The sequence below is a fragment of the Larimichthys crocea genome, chromosome XIV (assembly GCF_000972845.2).
Source record: "Larimichthys crocea isolate SSNF chromosome XIV, L_crocea_2.0, whole genome shotgun sequence".
NCBI lineage: Eukaryota > Metazoa > Chordata > Actinopteri > Sciaenidae > Larimichthys > Larimichthys crocea.
The window spans coordinates 176799-193934 of record NC_040024.1 but is presented as its reverse complement, the minus strand read 5'-3'; the positions used below and the strand labels follow the sequence as shown (position 1 = coordinate 193934).

General features: G+C 42.2%; 1 protein-coding gene across 1 annotated transcript in view; it reads right to left on the bottom strand.

The window, feature by feature from the left end:
* The window catches only part of adam19a (ADAM metallopeptidase domain 19a), a 191412-nt gene extending 179250 nt beyond the window's left edge, over positions 1-12162 (bottom strand). The window contains exon 1 of the mRNA XM_019255667.2: positions 11937-12162. Within this exon, the coding sequence (XP_019111212.2) occupies positions 11937-12066 (130 nt within the window). The 5' untranslated portion in view covers positions 12067-12162. The remainder of the gene's footprint in view (positions 1-11936) is intronic.
* Positions 12163-17136: the final 4974 nt, after the last annotated feature.

Below are 17136 nucleotides of genomic sequence, written 5' to 3'. Positions count from 1 at the left end.
GGCAGGGAGGGCGATGAGAGAAGAATGACACTGCTGGGAGGGCGGAGAGAGGACACTGATTGCTGAGGGCTTATGTTGGGATCCAACCCTCAACAACCACGAAACAAAGAAACAACAATAGCATTCACTGGTTAATCAATGCACTTTTTTGTCTGGGTGACACATGAACTGGTGACGCAGACATGCAGCAGCACTTATAAAGGTTTTATTCCTGTTTCATTCAGTCAGTTCTCCTGTTAGTTGGTATTGGTTACTTACCCTGAAAAACAGGAACAGATTACAGGAACAGTATCCTCAAAGTGTGCAGCAAAAGTGCATGAATTACCTTAAATGACCTTTCACAGCTATACAAGGTCAGATTATGCCGTCTGCTCCACACCGTCCCTGTCTAAAGAGTTGAGCTGCCTCTTTTTGGCACCAAATACAATCTGTCCAGACACAGGACCAGTGGACTTAAAAACTTATTTGTTGCTGTTGCCACTGGCGTTTTCAATAACTCTGTGTTCCTTGTATTGTGTTAACTGTTAAGCTTTTGGTATGGTTGAGGATGTGGTTGTGTAGTTATTGCTGGCTGTACAACAAATTGTCCTTGGGGGGGTAATAAATGTATCTATGACCTGGTCTGTAATTCCAGAAAATACTAGTAGAAAAAAGGAAACAGTCATGTTTGTGCACGTCATTCATTCTGCACTTTTGATGCACTGTTGGTGAGTATTACAGATCATGTATCTTTTGGCCATGCAGACATAAACACTAAGTATGACCTGTGGACAAATTTAAAGCAAGCACGCTACCTGGAAGCAGGGCTGGGCGATATATCGATATTTTAACCGGAAGCCAAACATCAACAAGGAATCACACGATGTTCGAAATGGAACCAAAAAACGGAAACGGCGACGTCTTGAACACACTGCCTTTTTTTGGGGGTGGGTATTTTTTTGGCCTTTTTGAGCTTTATTTGACAGAGACAGCTTGAAGAGTGAAAGGAAATGTGGTGAGAGGGAGATGGGAAAAGAGCCACAGGTCGGATTCGAACCCTGGGCCACGGCGGCAAAGACTGAGTAGCAATGGAACCATTTCAGTTGCCCTCGAAAACAAACTTGGACAAGAGACACAAAGCTCTGATTTATGCTGTATCTGAGGCTTTTACATAAAGTTTCTTCAGTTTTATCAGAGAAAAAAGGAAGGGGGCCTCAAGTGTTTGGTCATTGGGAGTCATTTGCTAACAGGTGGAAGTCCAGCTACCTTTACACAATGCAAGGATTTAGCAACACAAGAACCCAAGAGTTTAAGTCAGAGCAGGATTTAATTCCCTCAGTGTGTGGATGCAGTAAAGTTACACCTGCAAAGCTGCTTTGACCCAAATCAAAAGGACAATAGGTTTAAAGAACCCATGGGGCCGTGTGACAGATGCAGGCAGTTGGACCTGGCAGTGATGAACTAGTGCTGTCCACATAAGTGCTGGAGTGCCATCTGAACCCAATCCCCCTATAAACAGCTTACTCTATATATTTCCTATATCCTAAATCCCCACAGACTTCATCTCTTCCCCTCTTTATCTCTTTCTCTCTCTCTCACACACACATTTCAAGTATTCCTGAGCTTGTCCTGCTCTTAATGAGGCATGCATTGAAAGACTTTCCTTCTCTCTCCCTCTTCCTTTCTAGTTTTCCACAGAACAGAGGTGATGGAACATATCAGACTGAGTGCTCTCCGAGGGGGTAGAGTGGTTCCTTATCGGGCGCTGCTGATTGTTAGAGGCTCCGTTCACCTTCCCTCACACGTGCAGAATGAGAGCCATCTTTAGAGTGAGTGTGTGTGTGTGTGTGTGTGTGTGTGTGTGTGTGTGTGTGTGTGTGTGTGTGAGTGAGTGAGTGAGTGAGAGAGACACACACACGCACACACAGAATAATAACTAGATCCGATGATACGCCACAAATTATTCCTGCAATTCCTGAAAAGCTGGAGCATTTACATATAAATAAGCGTGGGTTTTTTGCTCGTGTTTATCGCTGAGCGATTTGACACAGCAGTCATTCAAACACGCTCTGAACACCTACTTTAGACTCGACTTTTCCCGGTGCTCGGAAAAACTGTGTTTCTCTTCTCTTGATTCTTTAATTTCTCGTCAAGGAGCAAAGATAACTAAAGCATGTTTTTGCAACTTGAAACTTGTTTGTCGTGCTGATTGTCAGGCTGCCGTGCCTGTTATGTATTAAAGCATGTCCTTTGATAATTCGTCCTCTGGTGCACAGAAAGTGGTGCGTTTTATGGATCTGGTACTTTATTTGAAATCAAAAGAAGAACTCTATAGACAGATCGCCTTAAGCTGTTTGTTAACTAATTAATGTCAGTCAACAGAAAATGACCGTCGGGACTCTGAACCAGCACTGAATACATTATCAAATCCTTTTGACATTTGAAGTAACACAACTTTAACATCTGTGACGGCAGGTCAGCATCCTAATTAATGTTCACTGACCTCATTAACCTGTAGCTCCAACCAGGACGTGAAACAACACTGTCTGCGTACTTCTACGCCTTATTATTCACAAGCTACTTGCTCCAACTTTCAGAGGTCCTGATTCAGAGCCATTAGCTTAAAATATTAATGCCGATTAATGTTTAAAGACATTTCTCCAGAGAGGAGTCCCTCTGTTGGTCTACAAAAACACAGTCTGCTTAAGGCTTGATCATACTTCAGTACGGACACAGATTTTTACATGTGGACAGCAGATGTACACACACACGCGCGTCTTATGTATCATGAGTCTGTATACAGACCACACATGAAAACCTGACGGTAACATTCTGAAGAGCTCCTCGGTTTGTTGTATTGGACTTAATAACATAAATAAAAAGTCAGATAAAAGAAATAGTATGCACCACTTTATGGAAACAGGACCAAAGATGTGGAACACAGTCCAGACATCACAGAAACAAGCACCCACTGTGCTTTTCTTGTGATGCACCCGTCATGTGTACAGTCAGAACGCGTACAGGTGACACTGTACTGTATGTATTACACCATGGGAATTAAAAAATATATTTGAGCATAATCTAAAACAACCAGACTTCATGCAGGTCCACTTGAATATCTGCTGTTCCTCAGTCACATGCACATAGCACACTGCTTACTGCAGGGCTATTGAGGCCACGCCCCCTTCCTGCACAGGTGATTTCTGTACCTGGACCACACTTTAGAGCCCAGAGCACACAGAGACTATTGAAGACACACATTTGAGCTCGTGGACTACATGATATCGTCCAATCAAATAATTAAAACTTGATAAAGTTCTACTTACAAATAAATCTGTTGAAATGTTTTTTAATTGTTTTATTTTGCATGTCTGCTTATGACAAAACTAAATGTTTAGATTTATGTTTGGATATGATACACTTTGTTTAGATTACCCCCAGTTTACAGTTAATTCACATAAATTACCATAATTTCTATGGAGTTTCCGATTTGGAATATTTCCAAAATTCCCCACTTTATCTTCCCATGGAAAGTGTCTGGAACGTTTCCAGAAATTTACCAGAAACGTTCCGCCCCTTTGCAACCCTAGTTCTGTGTTAATAAAATCAACAAGCAGAGATTAAAGGTTTGAGAAAAGATTAGTTAGAGCTCACCTGTGACATGATCATCTTTGATAATTTATTCAATGTTTGAAGCATTTATCAAGCGTGTATCAAGTGTACAAACTTCTGAAGTGTGAGGATTTACTGCTGCTACTATTTTTAGAGACTAAAATTAATTTAGAAAAGTGAAAATAACAGCTAGTTGTAGACCGTTTTGGAATCTCTTTTATCATCCACACACAACGGAGCTGCAGCGTGCCTGCCAACTGTCTATCTCCACACAGAAGAAACAGCAAGCCAGTGCTCGTGGATTAGTGACACAGAACTGGAAGCAAACAGCGTTCTGCTGAGCTGAGCTACAGTTCAGTGAGCGTTGTGTTTGTATCATCACAAGTGTGTCTCGTCCTGGAGCTCGTCCTTCAGGGAAGAGATATGATCATTCACGTCTGCATGAGGGAGGAATCACCTCCACAACATTAAAGCTTAGAGGGATGATTCTGTCTTATGTACATAGAAGATAACAGTGGTCTTTCTTTTTAAAGTGACATTAGAGATTTCAGAGGTATTCACCATGTGAAGTTAAGGGATGGACTCTCCCTCAGATGTTGTTATTACCCCAAAACACTCTATTGAACCCTGAGGAGTCCAAACGTACATACATTCCAAAACCATCAGTCAGCCAGAATCTCTGCACAAATGTCTGGAAGTTCATCCTTGAACATGTAAAGTTTCACAAAAAAAACAAAACCTTGAAACAAAGCAGGCCGTCGTATTCTTTAGAACATTCTTTTCAGAGACCCAACAATTCCCACCATGAGCAAGCACTTGTAGACAGTGGCAAGGAAAGGGAAAACAAAGATTTCTACTAGCTCTTTCTGGACCTTTTTTCACAGTCTTCGTCATCCTCATCTGCTAAAAAACTATGAAATTCGGTTGGAAGGTCCACAAAAATCTGTTATTCTGTAAAAGAACAAAAAAACAAAACAGTGTGATAGTGATTTGACATAGTGGCACCAAAAGCACAGGTGAAGCACAACTGAACAACCCTCGCCTCACCTTCTCTTCCAAGCATATAAGATGACCTGTCTGGGAAACCCCTTTCGCTTATGAGCTACTGTAAGACTCTGCATAATGAACCCTGCTCATTATACACTAACTGATGCACCAATATGAAAATTTTTGCCCGATACCGATATCTGATATTAATATTGCTGGTATGGCCGATAACTGATATTTACCGTTATCGATAAATGTAAAAAAATAATTAAAGTTTCTGAGATGATAAAATTTTGTACAGACTAAAAATCATGCAAACTGAATTTTTGAATGTTTTACTTCTAAATAACAAGGTTACAGGGCTACCATAAAACACAAGAAACCAACAGTGTTACTTTTTAGCAACCTTCACCACTTGTAGCAAGTATGTAACTAAAGTAAAGTACAGCTTAACTCCCTCAACTCACAAAACTCCTGTGAGAAAGTTTGGATCATAAATTACAATCATGAACATGAATCAAAATATATCCTCTGACAGTTACCTTATCCAAGCAGCAGCGTTAGCTTCCTGCCATTGTTTGTGTACTTCTGGGTGGCAGTTTTTCCAAATGACATAATCATATTTGTGGTGTTGAATGACTTGACGCGGCATCCTCCTCGCATTACCTTAACTCTGTAAGTGTTGCATACTGCTTTTCGAGTATCTTCTTTCGACACCGTGAAACACGACCACACCACGTCACTGACACGGTCACATGCCCAAACAAATACCACATGGCCAAATCCCCCTCCCCCTCCCCCTCCCTCTCCCTACACACACACACAAACAGCAACTAGACAGATATAAACATCTGTTGTTAATATCAGCCCAGTTTTACTCATCAGATCGATACCAATATGCCAATATATCGTGCATCCCTACATGCTGACTGCTCATCAGAAGGGAGCTAATTAATTCACACGCCAATGGTGAAACCAGGAACAATTTGGGGTTACCAAGGACACAGACTGGAAGAGACATTGATTGAACCATCGATCTTCTTTCTGAGCCGTAGCCGCCTGATTAGATGCCAATAGATGGCCCTAAATCTTACACACTGGACCTTTAAATGAAAAAAGGATTTTGTACAAAGTTACAGTCTCTTTAGTATTCTAAAAAAATAACTTTGGATATTCAGTGCACATATTTAGAGAAATGGATACTAAACATTACTGATGCTTTCCTTTATGTCATATTTAAATATCAGCTGACGCTCACTCTCAAAGGAGAGGCAGCTCAGTTCTCTGCAGTGGAAGAGGGGCTCTTTCCTCACTTCATAAAAAGGGGTCACAAACTTCACATGTTGTAGAACACGACACTACACTGCACCCCGCATTAGAGTGGAACTGGAAGCTCTTTGAAACACAGCACTCTCTGGCAGCCCCTCACCTACACACCGCAGACCTACAAAGCATAAACACAACACTTGGAAAATGAATAATGACTAAAAGAAGCCCACACAGCAGACCAGAAAGGACCTTGTGCTGGGTTTTCTGTGGCTGCTACAAATAACAACCACACAATCTTGTTAGATTTCAAACAAAATACTCTTCAAGGGTGCAACCTCTCCGTCACGCCGGCCTGCTGTTTGCAGTGAGAAAATGAGGCGGTGTGAAAAGGTGAGCCAGGCACCACCAGGGAACATGTCGCTAATGAAAGTTTGCGTGTTTGGAGGTCGAGCCACAACAGTTCTGCCGACTGCGCAGCCGGTCCCTCCTCCCCCCCCGCTGGAAATAACAGCCCACGCTTTCAAGAGCTCTCAAATCATTCCTTACAGATTCCTCTGGGCTCAGAGAACAGGCCTTGCATTGCAAAAGCATATGGAGCACAGGCCCCTGGGCGGGCTGCTCTCAGTGGCTGCTAAATGGGCCGTGCTGCGCGCAGATATCGTAGAGAAAACTGCTTACCACGGAGTTCATTTGAATCCCGGCTGAGCAAAAGTGCGTTAGGAGTTTCGAGGGCGTCTTTAACCTCTTGATGACACTTCTGAGATTAAGAGTGTGAGAAAAGTGACAAGGAGAGACAGAGAGAGCAGGAAAAGAAGAAGGAAACGGTCACAACATCAGGTTCATTATGATGTCATGAGGTCCAGTTCGGGTCCTGAATAATGAGCCTCCTGATTTAAATGCTTCCTCATGCTGTACGTACACTGTGTCTGGATTTCTGGAATCCTCAGCTCCATCTGTGTCTGCCACTCACAGTCAACTCAAACATGTCTACTCTGCAAACTCCACCCACACATTCATCTAACTGGGCCAAAAACAAGCAAACTGAAATTAAAACTCTTGTCAGTTTTGATAAAAACACGCTGCCCACTGAGATGTGCTGTGTTTACCTCCGGGCTGCATCTGCTCCACGAGTAGTCGGCGTGCGCTTGACCAACAGACAACATGCACAGAGAAAGAGCTGTGTCGACAAAAGAGAGGGGTAAAGCGTGAATCTGTGTTGACTCTGTGTCTGTCAAAGAGTCACGCAGATCTGCTTGATAATAGCAGTTATGTAACGCCTGAAAGGGGAAGACAAAACAAATGATGCGTCGTTTAAGAGTCCTTCACTTAATCCTCGTCTAAGTATGAAAGACTCCTGGATGTCAATGACTTTTTTCATGCAAGTGTTGGACTGTACAGATGACTGGGCTGAAATATAAAAATATAGACTGCACGGATTCTAACAAGACCACCCAAATTGTTTGAAATATGCTTCAGCCACATAAACAGTGTACATATATATGCTTTAAATAAGCTGACATCCAGTGATCAAAGCTTAATTGTCTAATTTTGTCTTAACAAACAGATGCTGGTCTTTCTGCTCGGATCTCTTCTGGTCTGCCTCTTTTTCCCCAAAGTTGACAGACCATAATCATCTCCAAATAATAAGAGGCGTGACTACAAGAAAACAGCGTTGTGACTCAATCATTAGTTGAGAATATCAGGTTTACAGTGATTTGAACATAACGATGTTGAGACAACTAAAAACTCATCAACTCATCGACAGCGGCTGATCTCAGCCTGCGTATCTTACAACGCATAGTTAAATCAAACATCGCAGCACAGATAAATATGTTTTCATCTTAAAATAGCCTGAACTCTCACAACCTCTGCCATTCATGAAAAGGCTGGTTCCATGGGGAGCACACAGGAAGCTGCACAGGAACAGAACAGATATTGAAATTATACATTTTTAATACATTCAGCACTGATGAGCTCAACAAAAATAGTTGCAGTAAGCCACAATCTGAGAGCTGTGGCCTCGTCGCAGCTTGGTAAAGGTGCATATAATCAAGACTACATTTAGATATGTGTATCAACAGATGTACGCAGAGTTCTACTTAAGGTTTGTGCATGTAATGGACGTTTTTCCATTTCAGAAACGAGTTCTTGGGTTTCTGGCACTTTCTGGAAACAATTCAAATAATATCAAGTTATTGGAGTTAGTGATAAGTTTATCTTTTAGAATTATATTTATTTATTTGGTCAAATGTCTGGCACAGCACAAATCGAAGTCCAGTGTTGCCAACTTAGTGACTTAGTTGATATATTTAGAAAGTATTCAGACCACTCTAGTGACTTTTTTTTTTTTAAGCGACAAATCTAGCGACCTTTTCTGGTGTTCTTGGAGACTTTTAGAGACTGACATAAAAGTATCGTCCATCCCAAAGCGCTCACAGGCAGCCCAGTCCTCGTGCAGCAGTCCCTCCAAGCTGCCGTCGGACCAAGAGATGTTCACCCCACTATATCCAGACCACAAATGAATGGCGCATGCGTGAAGCTGTCGCTGGCTGATCCCTGAAGAAAATTCAGTTTGTAGCTGTTAACATAGTTAGGGCGCCTTTTACTCATTTTTGTCTCTCCAACCACATTATTCCTCTCTCCTACAGCGTCCATTACAAATACATGGACATGGCCGATTATGCTAATTATGCGATGATGTCATTTAGCGACTTCTAGCAACTGCCAATAACTACTTTACTTACTGAAGAGTTGGCCACACACCGTCTTAGTCACAATTCTTTAAATATCAAATTCAAGGTCTCGTTGCCAAACTGTTTGTTTTTTACATATCAGATTTGTTTAACTCTCATTTATCAATATCGATGTCATCCTCTAAAGTTCTGTATTAACACACTCGTTCTCACCTTGCTGAGTACGAAGTTATCTGAGGTTTTCCCTGTGACGGCTCGTTCTCTGGTCTTCAGCTGATCGCAGAGAGGGACTGTTGATAGCAGACGGATCATGTGATTCTTGATGACTGTGTTTTTGCTGACTGCTGCACATCAGTGCTCAGTTTTAATGGCACACAATCACCACTTTCCTGATGGCCGTATTATTTTTTATTATTTTTTTGGATGGTATTTTTAAAGCAGGCAGTTGGAACGGAGGAGCAGCCAATTATCACCGTTCTATTTAAAGTTTTTTTTGGCCAGTTATGATCTGCGGCCAATTAACTGGCACCACGCTGCGGAAGAAAGATGCTGATACAAAGTAATGTCTGACAAAAAAACAAAAAAAAAAACACAATATGGTGAAAGATGAAGGGAGGAGGAGGCTGCAGAGGAAGAGTGGCTCAGCTGCCAGTTTCCAGTGTGGGACATGTGCTATTACATATGAAATATAACAATTATTCACCACTATCAATGCTCATGTTCCACTTCTTAATGACTAACGAACCTGTTCAATGACAAAGAAATGTGCTGCTGTCCAAACATTGATGAACTGCAACGTAAATCTGCTCACTGACTGGAAAATATCGATGTCATGAATAAAAGCTGATATTAAAATGATTTATTTATTACAGAAACACGGGCAGCACTAATAAATGAGTCCGGTCAGAAAAACACGTCAGTTCATTAGATTTGACATTTTCATTACAGTACCAATCAAACTTCTTGCAGCTGTTTCACATTAAAAGCTGAGCAGGAAAAGGAAGGATTACTCCCCTTGAAGCACTCAAAGTCTTTTAATGTGAAACATCTGTGCAGGAAGTGCTGAGCTTCACTGGTGGTAACTTAACAGTGGACTGATGATGAAGTACATGAACATGCCTTTATTAAGATAACAGGTAAACATGGGGGCGTGTTACCAGGAGGGGCAAACAGGGAGGCTTTGACCTAAAACATGACAAACTATAACATACTGTACTATACTACTGTAGAGAAGAGGAACATCTGGAACAAAAGCATCAAGCCAGTTTCTCTGTAGCACTATGAGCTAGTGTCAGTGTCCTTCCACTGATCACCAACAGAACCAAGGGAACCAATGAAGCCACTACGGAAGTGCTAAAAAATGTAATTCCTCGGGCGGCCACTTGAGGCTGGCTCCAGAAGTGAGTCAGTCTCCATAAGTCCCCATGTTCAAATGTCCAACTTCACAGCAGAAATAAACATGTTTACAGCCTGGTACAAAAAACAGTTTTGGTCTCTGTAGCTAATTTCCCCGTTCATGACAACTGTACTGAGGGTGAATTTATATACAACTCACCTGTTCAAATTATATTAAGGCGCATAATTAACAGCTTGACCGCTTCATTGACAGGCACATTTAATTTGGCCGGCCTCAGATCCATGTTTAAATTAGCCAGGAGGCAGAAGAATATTAGAAATTGCATATTTTTCCAAACAGCACCTCAGAACCCTCTGTACATTCTTTATACTGTCACTGACTCTGAGTCAGTTTTGTTAGCTACACAGCTGATGAAGCTAACAATGGTTAGCAGTTCACTACTTCTGTAAGTCTGTAAATCACATTGATGTAGCGTTATTCCATGTTGGCTCTAACCCGGTCTAGTCCAGCCACGGTATTTTGACTAAAGCTGTCCATCATAAACAGAGGGAAAAGCAGCAAATATACTGTGTATAAGATCTGATCCAGTGTGAACAAAGTTCTAAAGCTGTGCTTTTGTACAGTAATCAGTGAGGCATGGACAGAGATCAAGTCAGAGACTGGATCAAACAGGAAACACAAAATAAAGTGTGAGGTCAGAGAGAGGCAAGAGAGACTACAGTGACCATCAGGACGTTTCTTCATTTGAGACAGCAACTGCTGCATGACAAATGAATCATAGATTTCATATTTAATGTGCTGCTGTGGCTGAGCCAGCTCAACATGAGTTATTAAACCAACAACAGATACATCAGGGATCAAGTCATCAGTGAAGTGTGGACCAACACAAACAGCAGGAAGCAGCCCACTGCAGTTCAATCAGTGAACATTCTAAACTACACAAGAACTTAATGTAGGGCTGCTGTCACACACACACACACACACACACACACTCGTTAACTACATTAAGTTGGAACATCTTGTTTTGAATGGGGGTTTTGTCTGACTCTGCCTTGTCCACATGACCAGGCAGGGTGAAGCCACACAGGTTGACCTCTCTGTGTCTCCTCACATTTCTACTTCACTCTCCTGATTTCTGAGCCGAAACACACACTCAACATCAGGACAGAATGGGATCAGATGAGGAGTTTACAGTGTGACGGTTTCATCCATAGTCCACAGAAAATCCATGAGAGCAGAGTTTGTGGGACATGACTGTCTGTCTGCTGCGCCCCTGCGCTGTGTACACTGCTGCCTTTTATGGACACGGACACAGAGCAGGCTCGGACTGCAGTCTGCCTGGATAAAAACTATCTGAATGTATGTACTTCACATGTTGTACAACGCAAACAAACACAAACAGCGAACACTGAACATTAATACTGTTTTCCTGCTTTTTTAATGAACGGAGTTCCGCTCGCTTCCATACAGACACGGCTGTCCGAACCTCGCCTGAAAACTCTGACACTTTAATGTTGCTTTGAATACAGTTCAGTATTAACACATTAAGTTTGACGTGACTGTGTGTTTCTAGAAGAACTCATGTCCCCTGTTCATTTCGGCGTTAGAGCTACAACTTAACACCGTCAGCTGTTAGGACGGTCCGCCGCGTATCGGTGCGATAAACGGTGTGGCAGTCTCCACGGAGCCGGCGTTAGCGCAGCGGCTCTGCGAGGCTGTCTGAGCCGGCTATAGGATACATGAGCGCCGCTCACGAAAGGGTCTTGTGGGTCATACGTGAAACTACACGACGTTAAATATTCAGGTTTTTAAACGGACTTTGGTGAACGCAGACCTCTTTTTTATTTTTAACGTAACGGCTCAATACTCAAAGAAAAGTTTCAGTGATGTCACAGCGGACATTTCCCGCTTCAGCTCCAAACCATGTCCCAATGACACACTTCAGAGCTCCCACACCGCTCGGCTCCACAGCTCCAACGCAACTGGTAGATGCTGGAAGAAGTTTTCCAGCATGTCGGCTCTTCTCTCTCTCTTCTTACCTTGTTCTCCAGTGTTCCCGCTGGCTCGTTCCAGTGTGCCGCTCAGCAGCAGAAAAGAAAGAAAAACGAGCAGACGTCCACATTTTGCCGGTGATATTTGGGCATTTTTCTGCCTGTGTTTACTGTACATCCCTGTGACCCTCGGTACCTCGCCGACCGTCCTCCCTTTCCTCGCCGTTGTTCAACTCTGCCTCCCTGTCTGACTCCTCCGAGCGTCAGAGCGGAGAGGCACACGCTGCGCTTCCGGTCTGACACTATCACAATAAAAGAGCGCAGTGTCGAACCGAGAAGTGAGCACTTCAGTAAATATTTAAAGTCACTGTAATAAGTGGGTCAAAACCAACCAGCAGAGCCCACACAATGTTAGGTTAATTCAGTAATTTTCAAAAGAAATCATATTTTAAGGTCAGCTGGCAGGGCCGTTTCTAGCTGGATGGGGGCCCTCTGCGAGATGCTATTTGGGGGCCCCTATTTTGTCAAAGTCTGAGAGAGAGGGGCAGTCAGTAGCGTAGTGGGTAAGCAGCCGCCCCGTGTGTAGAGGCTATAGTCCTCGCTGCAGCTGCCCCGGTTCGAATCCCACATCGGATGGCCATTTACTGCGTGTCACTCCCCCTGCCTCCTGTCTATCTTCAGCTGTCCTATCAATAAAGGCATAAAAGGCCAAAAATATTATCTTAAAAAAAAACTCTGAGGGAGAGATTCCTAACCTTTTTAGATTAACAATAAATGCAACAGATGCAGCATGTCCCTGAAAAATGTTTAACATAAACTTTGAAAACAAGCTGCCATAAAAACAGTCCCCACCAATCCACCAATTAACGGTGCCTACCGTTATTCTCCTCACTTCAGTGAATGGTGGGCAGCTGTCATTCATACCTGTTGGGAGACGTCATTTACTGCGTGACAGCCCAGCCCAAAGATGATTTTGACTTAAATTTTAACCTATAAAAAATCTGCTTATATGCTTTTTAAAGCATAGACGTGTTTCACACAACAAATGATGGGGTTTGCCTGTCTACAATAAAGACAGGTACTTTTAATTCTCCTAAAATATAATATGACGCTGAACTTGCAGCTTGGTGGCCCCCTGGTGGGAGCGGGGCCCTATGCATTCGCATAGTCCGCATATAGCAAGAAACGGCTCTGTCAGCTGGGCTGGATGGTAATGGATGGATATTTTATGGATGAGCTCAAAAGGACTGAAACTATCATGACTGAAGTGGGAAATGTAAACATTCTGTAAACGTTTTTATCAGCCACATTTTCCTGCAAATACTTTTCTAGAGAATGCTATTCATCTTATCTTATTAACATATTTTCCAAGTTAAATCAGTGGAATTGGGTATTAATGGCATTCATGCAAAAGAGTGTGCTGCTGACGTGGCCAGATGAACCTGTTTAGGGGACATGGGGCTCCAGGAACACCTCAGGAAACATAAAAATGAAACAGAGTCAGAATTAGTTTATTAAGTTTGAAGTTTTTACATACAAAGCATTTGAATTGATATGTTGGTGAATACCAATCAATATAAATAAAAGATGAAAGTCAGTCACATGCTGCAAATCAAGAAGCGAAAAATAAAAGTAAAATGAAACTATAATAAAGACATAAAAATATAATAGAACTGTACGGTTTGTGCAGGAATGTGGAACTGACATGCATTAGCTCAAGTTGTGCTATTTCCTGCTCAGTTCCTGTTAGTTCTGTGTTGTTGACTAACTTCTGTCTTCCCTGAAATGCACGCTCTTCATATGGTGCTATTATACATTTGCAGTAATATAACACGTCTGTACGGTGACATTTCCTGAAGGTGCCCTGTAAGTTTCAGCTAACTGTCAAAGCTCGGATATCACAGCTTTGTGTAAATGCAGACCTTCAAAAATTTGTGCAATCTGTGCTTTCTTTACAAGACTTTACAAGATCACACACACATTTGAAGGATTCCGGTACAGATCTGGGCATTCAAATACACGCTGTGTGAATCCAGGACATGTATACAGACCCAGGAGATTTTATATAAATGACTGAGTCCTCAAATACCAGCGGCAAGTATCTGGAGAGTTTTTTCTCAGTATAATCTGAGGTGAAAGCTGAGTGGAAATCACTGGAGTAACATTTTTCTTCTCAAATTATCTAATTTTCCACTACTTTAACACTACAGAATTTACTGCACTCCCCATTCCTTTCGGAAAAAGGATTGTAGGAAAGAACTTGAGTCGGCTCCACATGCATGTTTACTTTATTCAGAAACAAGTCAGTTTGTTAACAGACTTTATCGGCCAGCAGCCCGACCTGCACCTTGTTCTTTCTGTCCTTCAGGTGTGCGTTCTTGTAAACTCACTGCAAAGCTCCGCAGAGTAAATACCTGTTTCCTGACCTGTTTATCAGAAAGTTAATCGGCCTGATAACATGCAGCTGTCACACCTGCTGCTGATTGGCTGCTGCAGGTCCTCAGCCAATCAAACTGAAGTAAAGACCATCAGCTGTAATATTCACAAGATCTACTGTCCACTTAGTGAAGTCCTTATAAATAAGATCCAATCAGCTAAATGTGGACCTGTGCAGGTTATCTGACTTATCTATTGCACACTTTGTTTTAGACTTTAGACTTTTATTTTGAAGTCAAAATCAACCATCATCCGGCCGTGCTCTCACAGTGTTAACTTGACAGTACCTTTTCGTGCACCATCTGATCTTGGAAGATGCACACAGACTTGTCATGTTGTTGTTTTTTGAAGTCACGAATGACTAAACAAATCTGTGTGACGGGTTAATGGATTGTATGAAATGATCACATCATTTCAATTTAATTTCCAGGTTGTATAGAAGAAACTAAAATGACAGACAAGAAGCAGCTCTCTGTGTTGTCAACCCTTCAACACAAGAGACAAGCTCTAAACACTATAGAAGGTACAGTAGGTCCCTACAAATATTTTAGCCAAACAGCAACCTCTGTGGCTGTAACATGAAGCCAATGCCAAAAACTGCAGTTCCTCAAACATCCACTTGAGGCTGGCTCCAGAACTGAGTCAGGCTCCATAAGTCCCCATGTTCAAATGTCCAACTTCACAGCAGAAATAAACATGTTTATAGCCTGGTACAAAAAACAGTTTTGGTCTCTGTAGCTAATTTCCCCGTTCATGACAACTGTACCGAGGGTGAATTTATATACAACTCACCTGTTCAAATTTTATTAAGACTTAAAGTTCTTCAGGATTAACAGCATGGACGTTTTTGACAGGTGAGTGTCACTGCAGATGGTTTGTTTGAGCACCCAGGCATCATTCAGCCTGTGTCAGCTCCACCTCTTTGCCAGGCAGAGGCAGGACTGCCAAGATGGCAGCGGCCACTACACTCACAGCTTCACAACAGCTCCTTAGAAGACTGTGGATGATGTCATGGAGACTACATTCATGTTTGTACTGACGATGAGCTCAATTGGATTATCTCTGGAGTGATGCGCAGAGAGAGAGAGAGAGAGAGAGAGAGTTCTGCATGCCAAACAGCTGTTATTGACCTCCCACTGGTGATTTTGACAGAGAATGGTTCATAAATTCAGTCATTTTAAACATTTCCATACGTGCAGTCATGTCACTGCAGCAAATATCGTGGGATATTTAAGCAGCAAGACTAAAAACTGTAGCTTCGAATTTGACAGGACAGAGGGAACTCTCCAGAGGAAACCCAATGAAAGTTTTAGATTCTGAAATAAATGTTTGTAGACAACTCTGATTTATCAGGAAGACCAAACTGTTTCACTGTGTGTGTGTGTGTGTGTGTGTGTGTGTGTGTGTGTGTGTGTGTGTGTGTGTGTGTGACCCTTTGGATGTGTGGAAGAACACAGAACGTTCATTAACATTCAGTAACATTATCTTGACCCAACCTGTCAGCTGTCTGGAGATTTAAATAATCAATGAAGTTACACTGCTGTGCCTTGTGTGTACATGAAGTGACACACTCAGCATTTCTGTGCTATCTAGTTGTGTACTTGTGAACTGCAACTCTCTTGCTTTTATGAGAGTAATACTGTTTGAAATAATTGTCTTAAAGCAACATTATGTAACAGATTTTACCTCCTGTTGATGCTACACTGACCTGTGATCAGGTGAATGGTGTCTCTGTCATTACGTCTGTTCTCACACTATGTAACTTTGGGCTCCGGGTCGGGAGAAGTATGTAACGCTTTACGGCACTAAGTCACACAGCACCAACTATTTGACTGATTCTGGTGAAACTTGATTATATTTTATGGAGAAAATGTTTTCTGGTTTTCCCTCTGATGTCCTCCGACTGCTCCGCCTCAACTCTCTGTGATTTACAGAGTTTATGATGGACAGTGAAGTAAACTGCTGACAGCTGTAGCTGCTGTTAGATAGTGTTAGCTCAGTTTGTTAGCTGCTGTTAGCTAATGTTAGCTCAGTTTGTTAGCTGGGCTGATCGGACTGTGTGCTCAGAGCACTGAGGGAATTTTAGTGTTACCACATACGTTTTGGACCACTGGGAAGAGGAGGTTTTCAGACCCCAGGACAGCAGAGCCAGTGTCGTGCCAGAACCAGAGTTAGGCGAGCGGGGCAATGTAACTGGGCCCAGCAGCCTCTATGGACATAATGACAGAGGTCAAAACATTTTTGAAAATACAGTTTGCTTTCTTTGAAGACTGATGAAAGATGGCCATCAGTTTCATGTCTGTGTGTTCAAGAGTCCGGATGTGGTTAGCCTAGCTTTGCATAAAGGCTGAAAGTAGAGGAACCCAGTTAGCCTGGCTAAAGTTCAAATACATCAACAGCTCTACAGCTCAGTAGTAACATTTATGTGGTTTGTTTAATCCGTGTACAAACAGAAATGTTAAAACAAGAGTTTTCCATGTTAGGGGAAGAAATAGGTAGGTTTGTACAGTGAAGCAGCTGGAGCTCTGTTTTCATTTTCAAATATGCAAATCTTTGTGTACTGAAGACACTCTCATCTGTTGGAAGGTGGGTTGTCTGGTCTGAAGTGGTGGGCGGTGGATGTTAGAAACATAGCAGCACTTTGGTGTTTCCATACTAATTCTCTGTTGTTGCTTTGGGATGTTATCTGGCCTCTTTCCCACCAGTTTTACATATTTTTGGCTCTGTACATCTCAGTTTTCTTCTACCAGAGTGAATGGACGTATTCAATATTAATTCACACACAGCTTTACGCCCGCAGCTACACTGAATA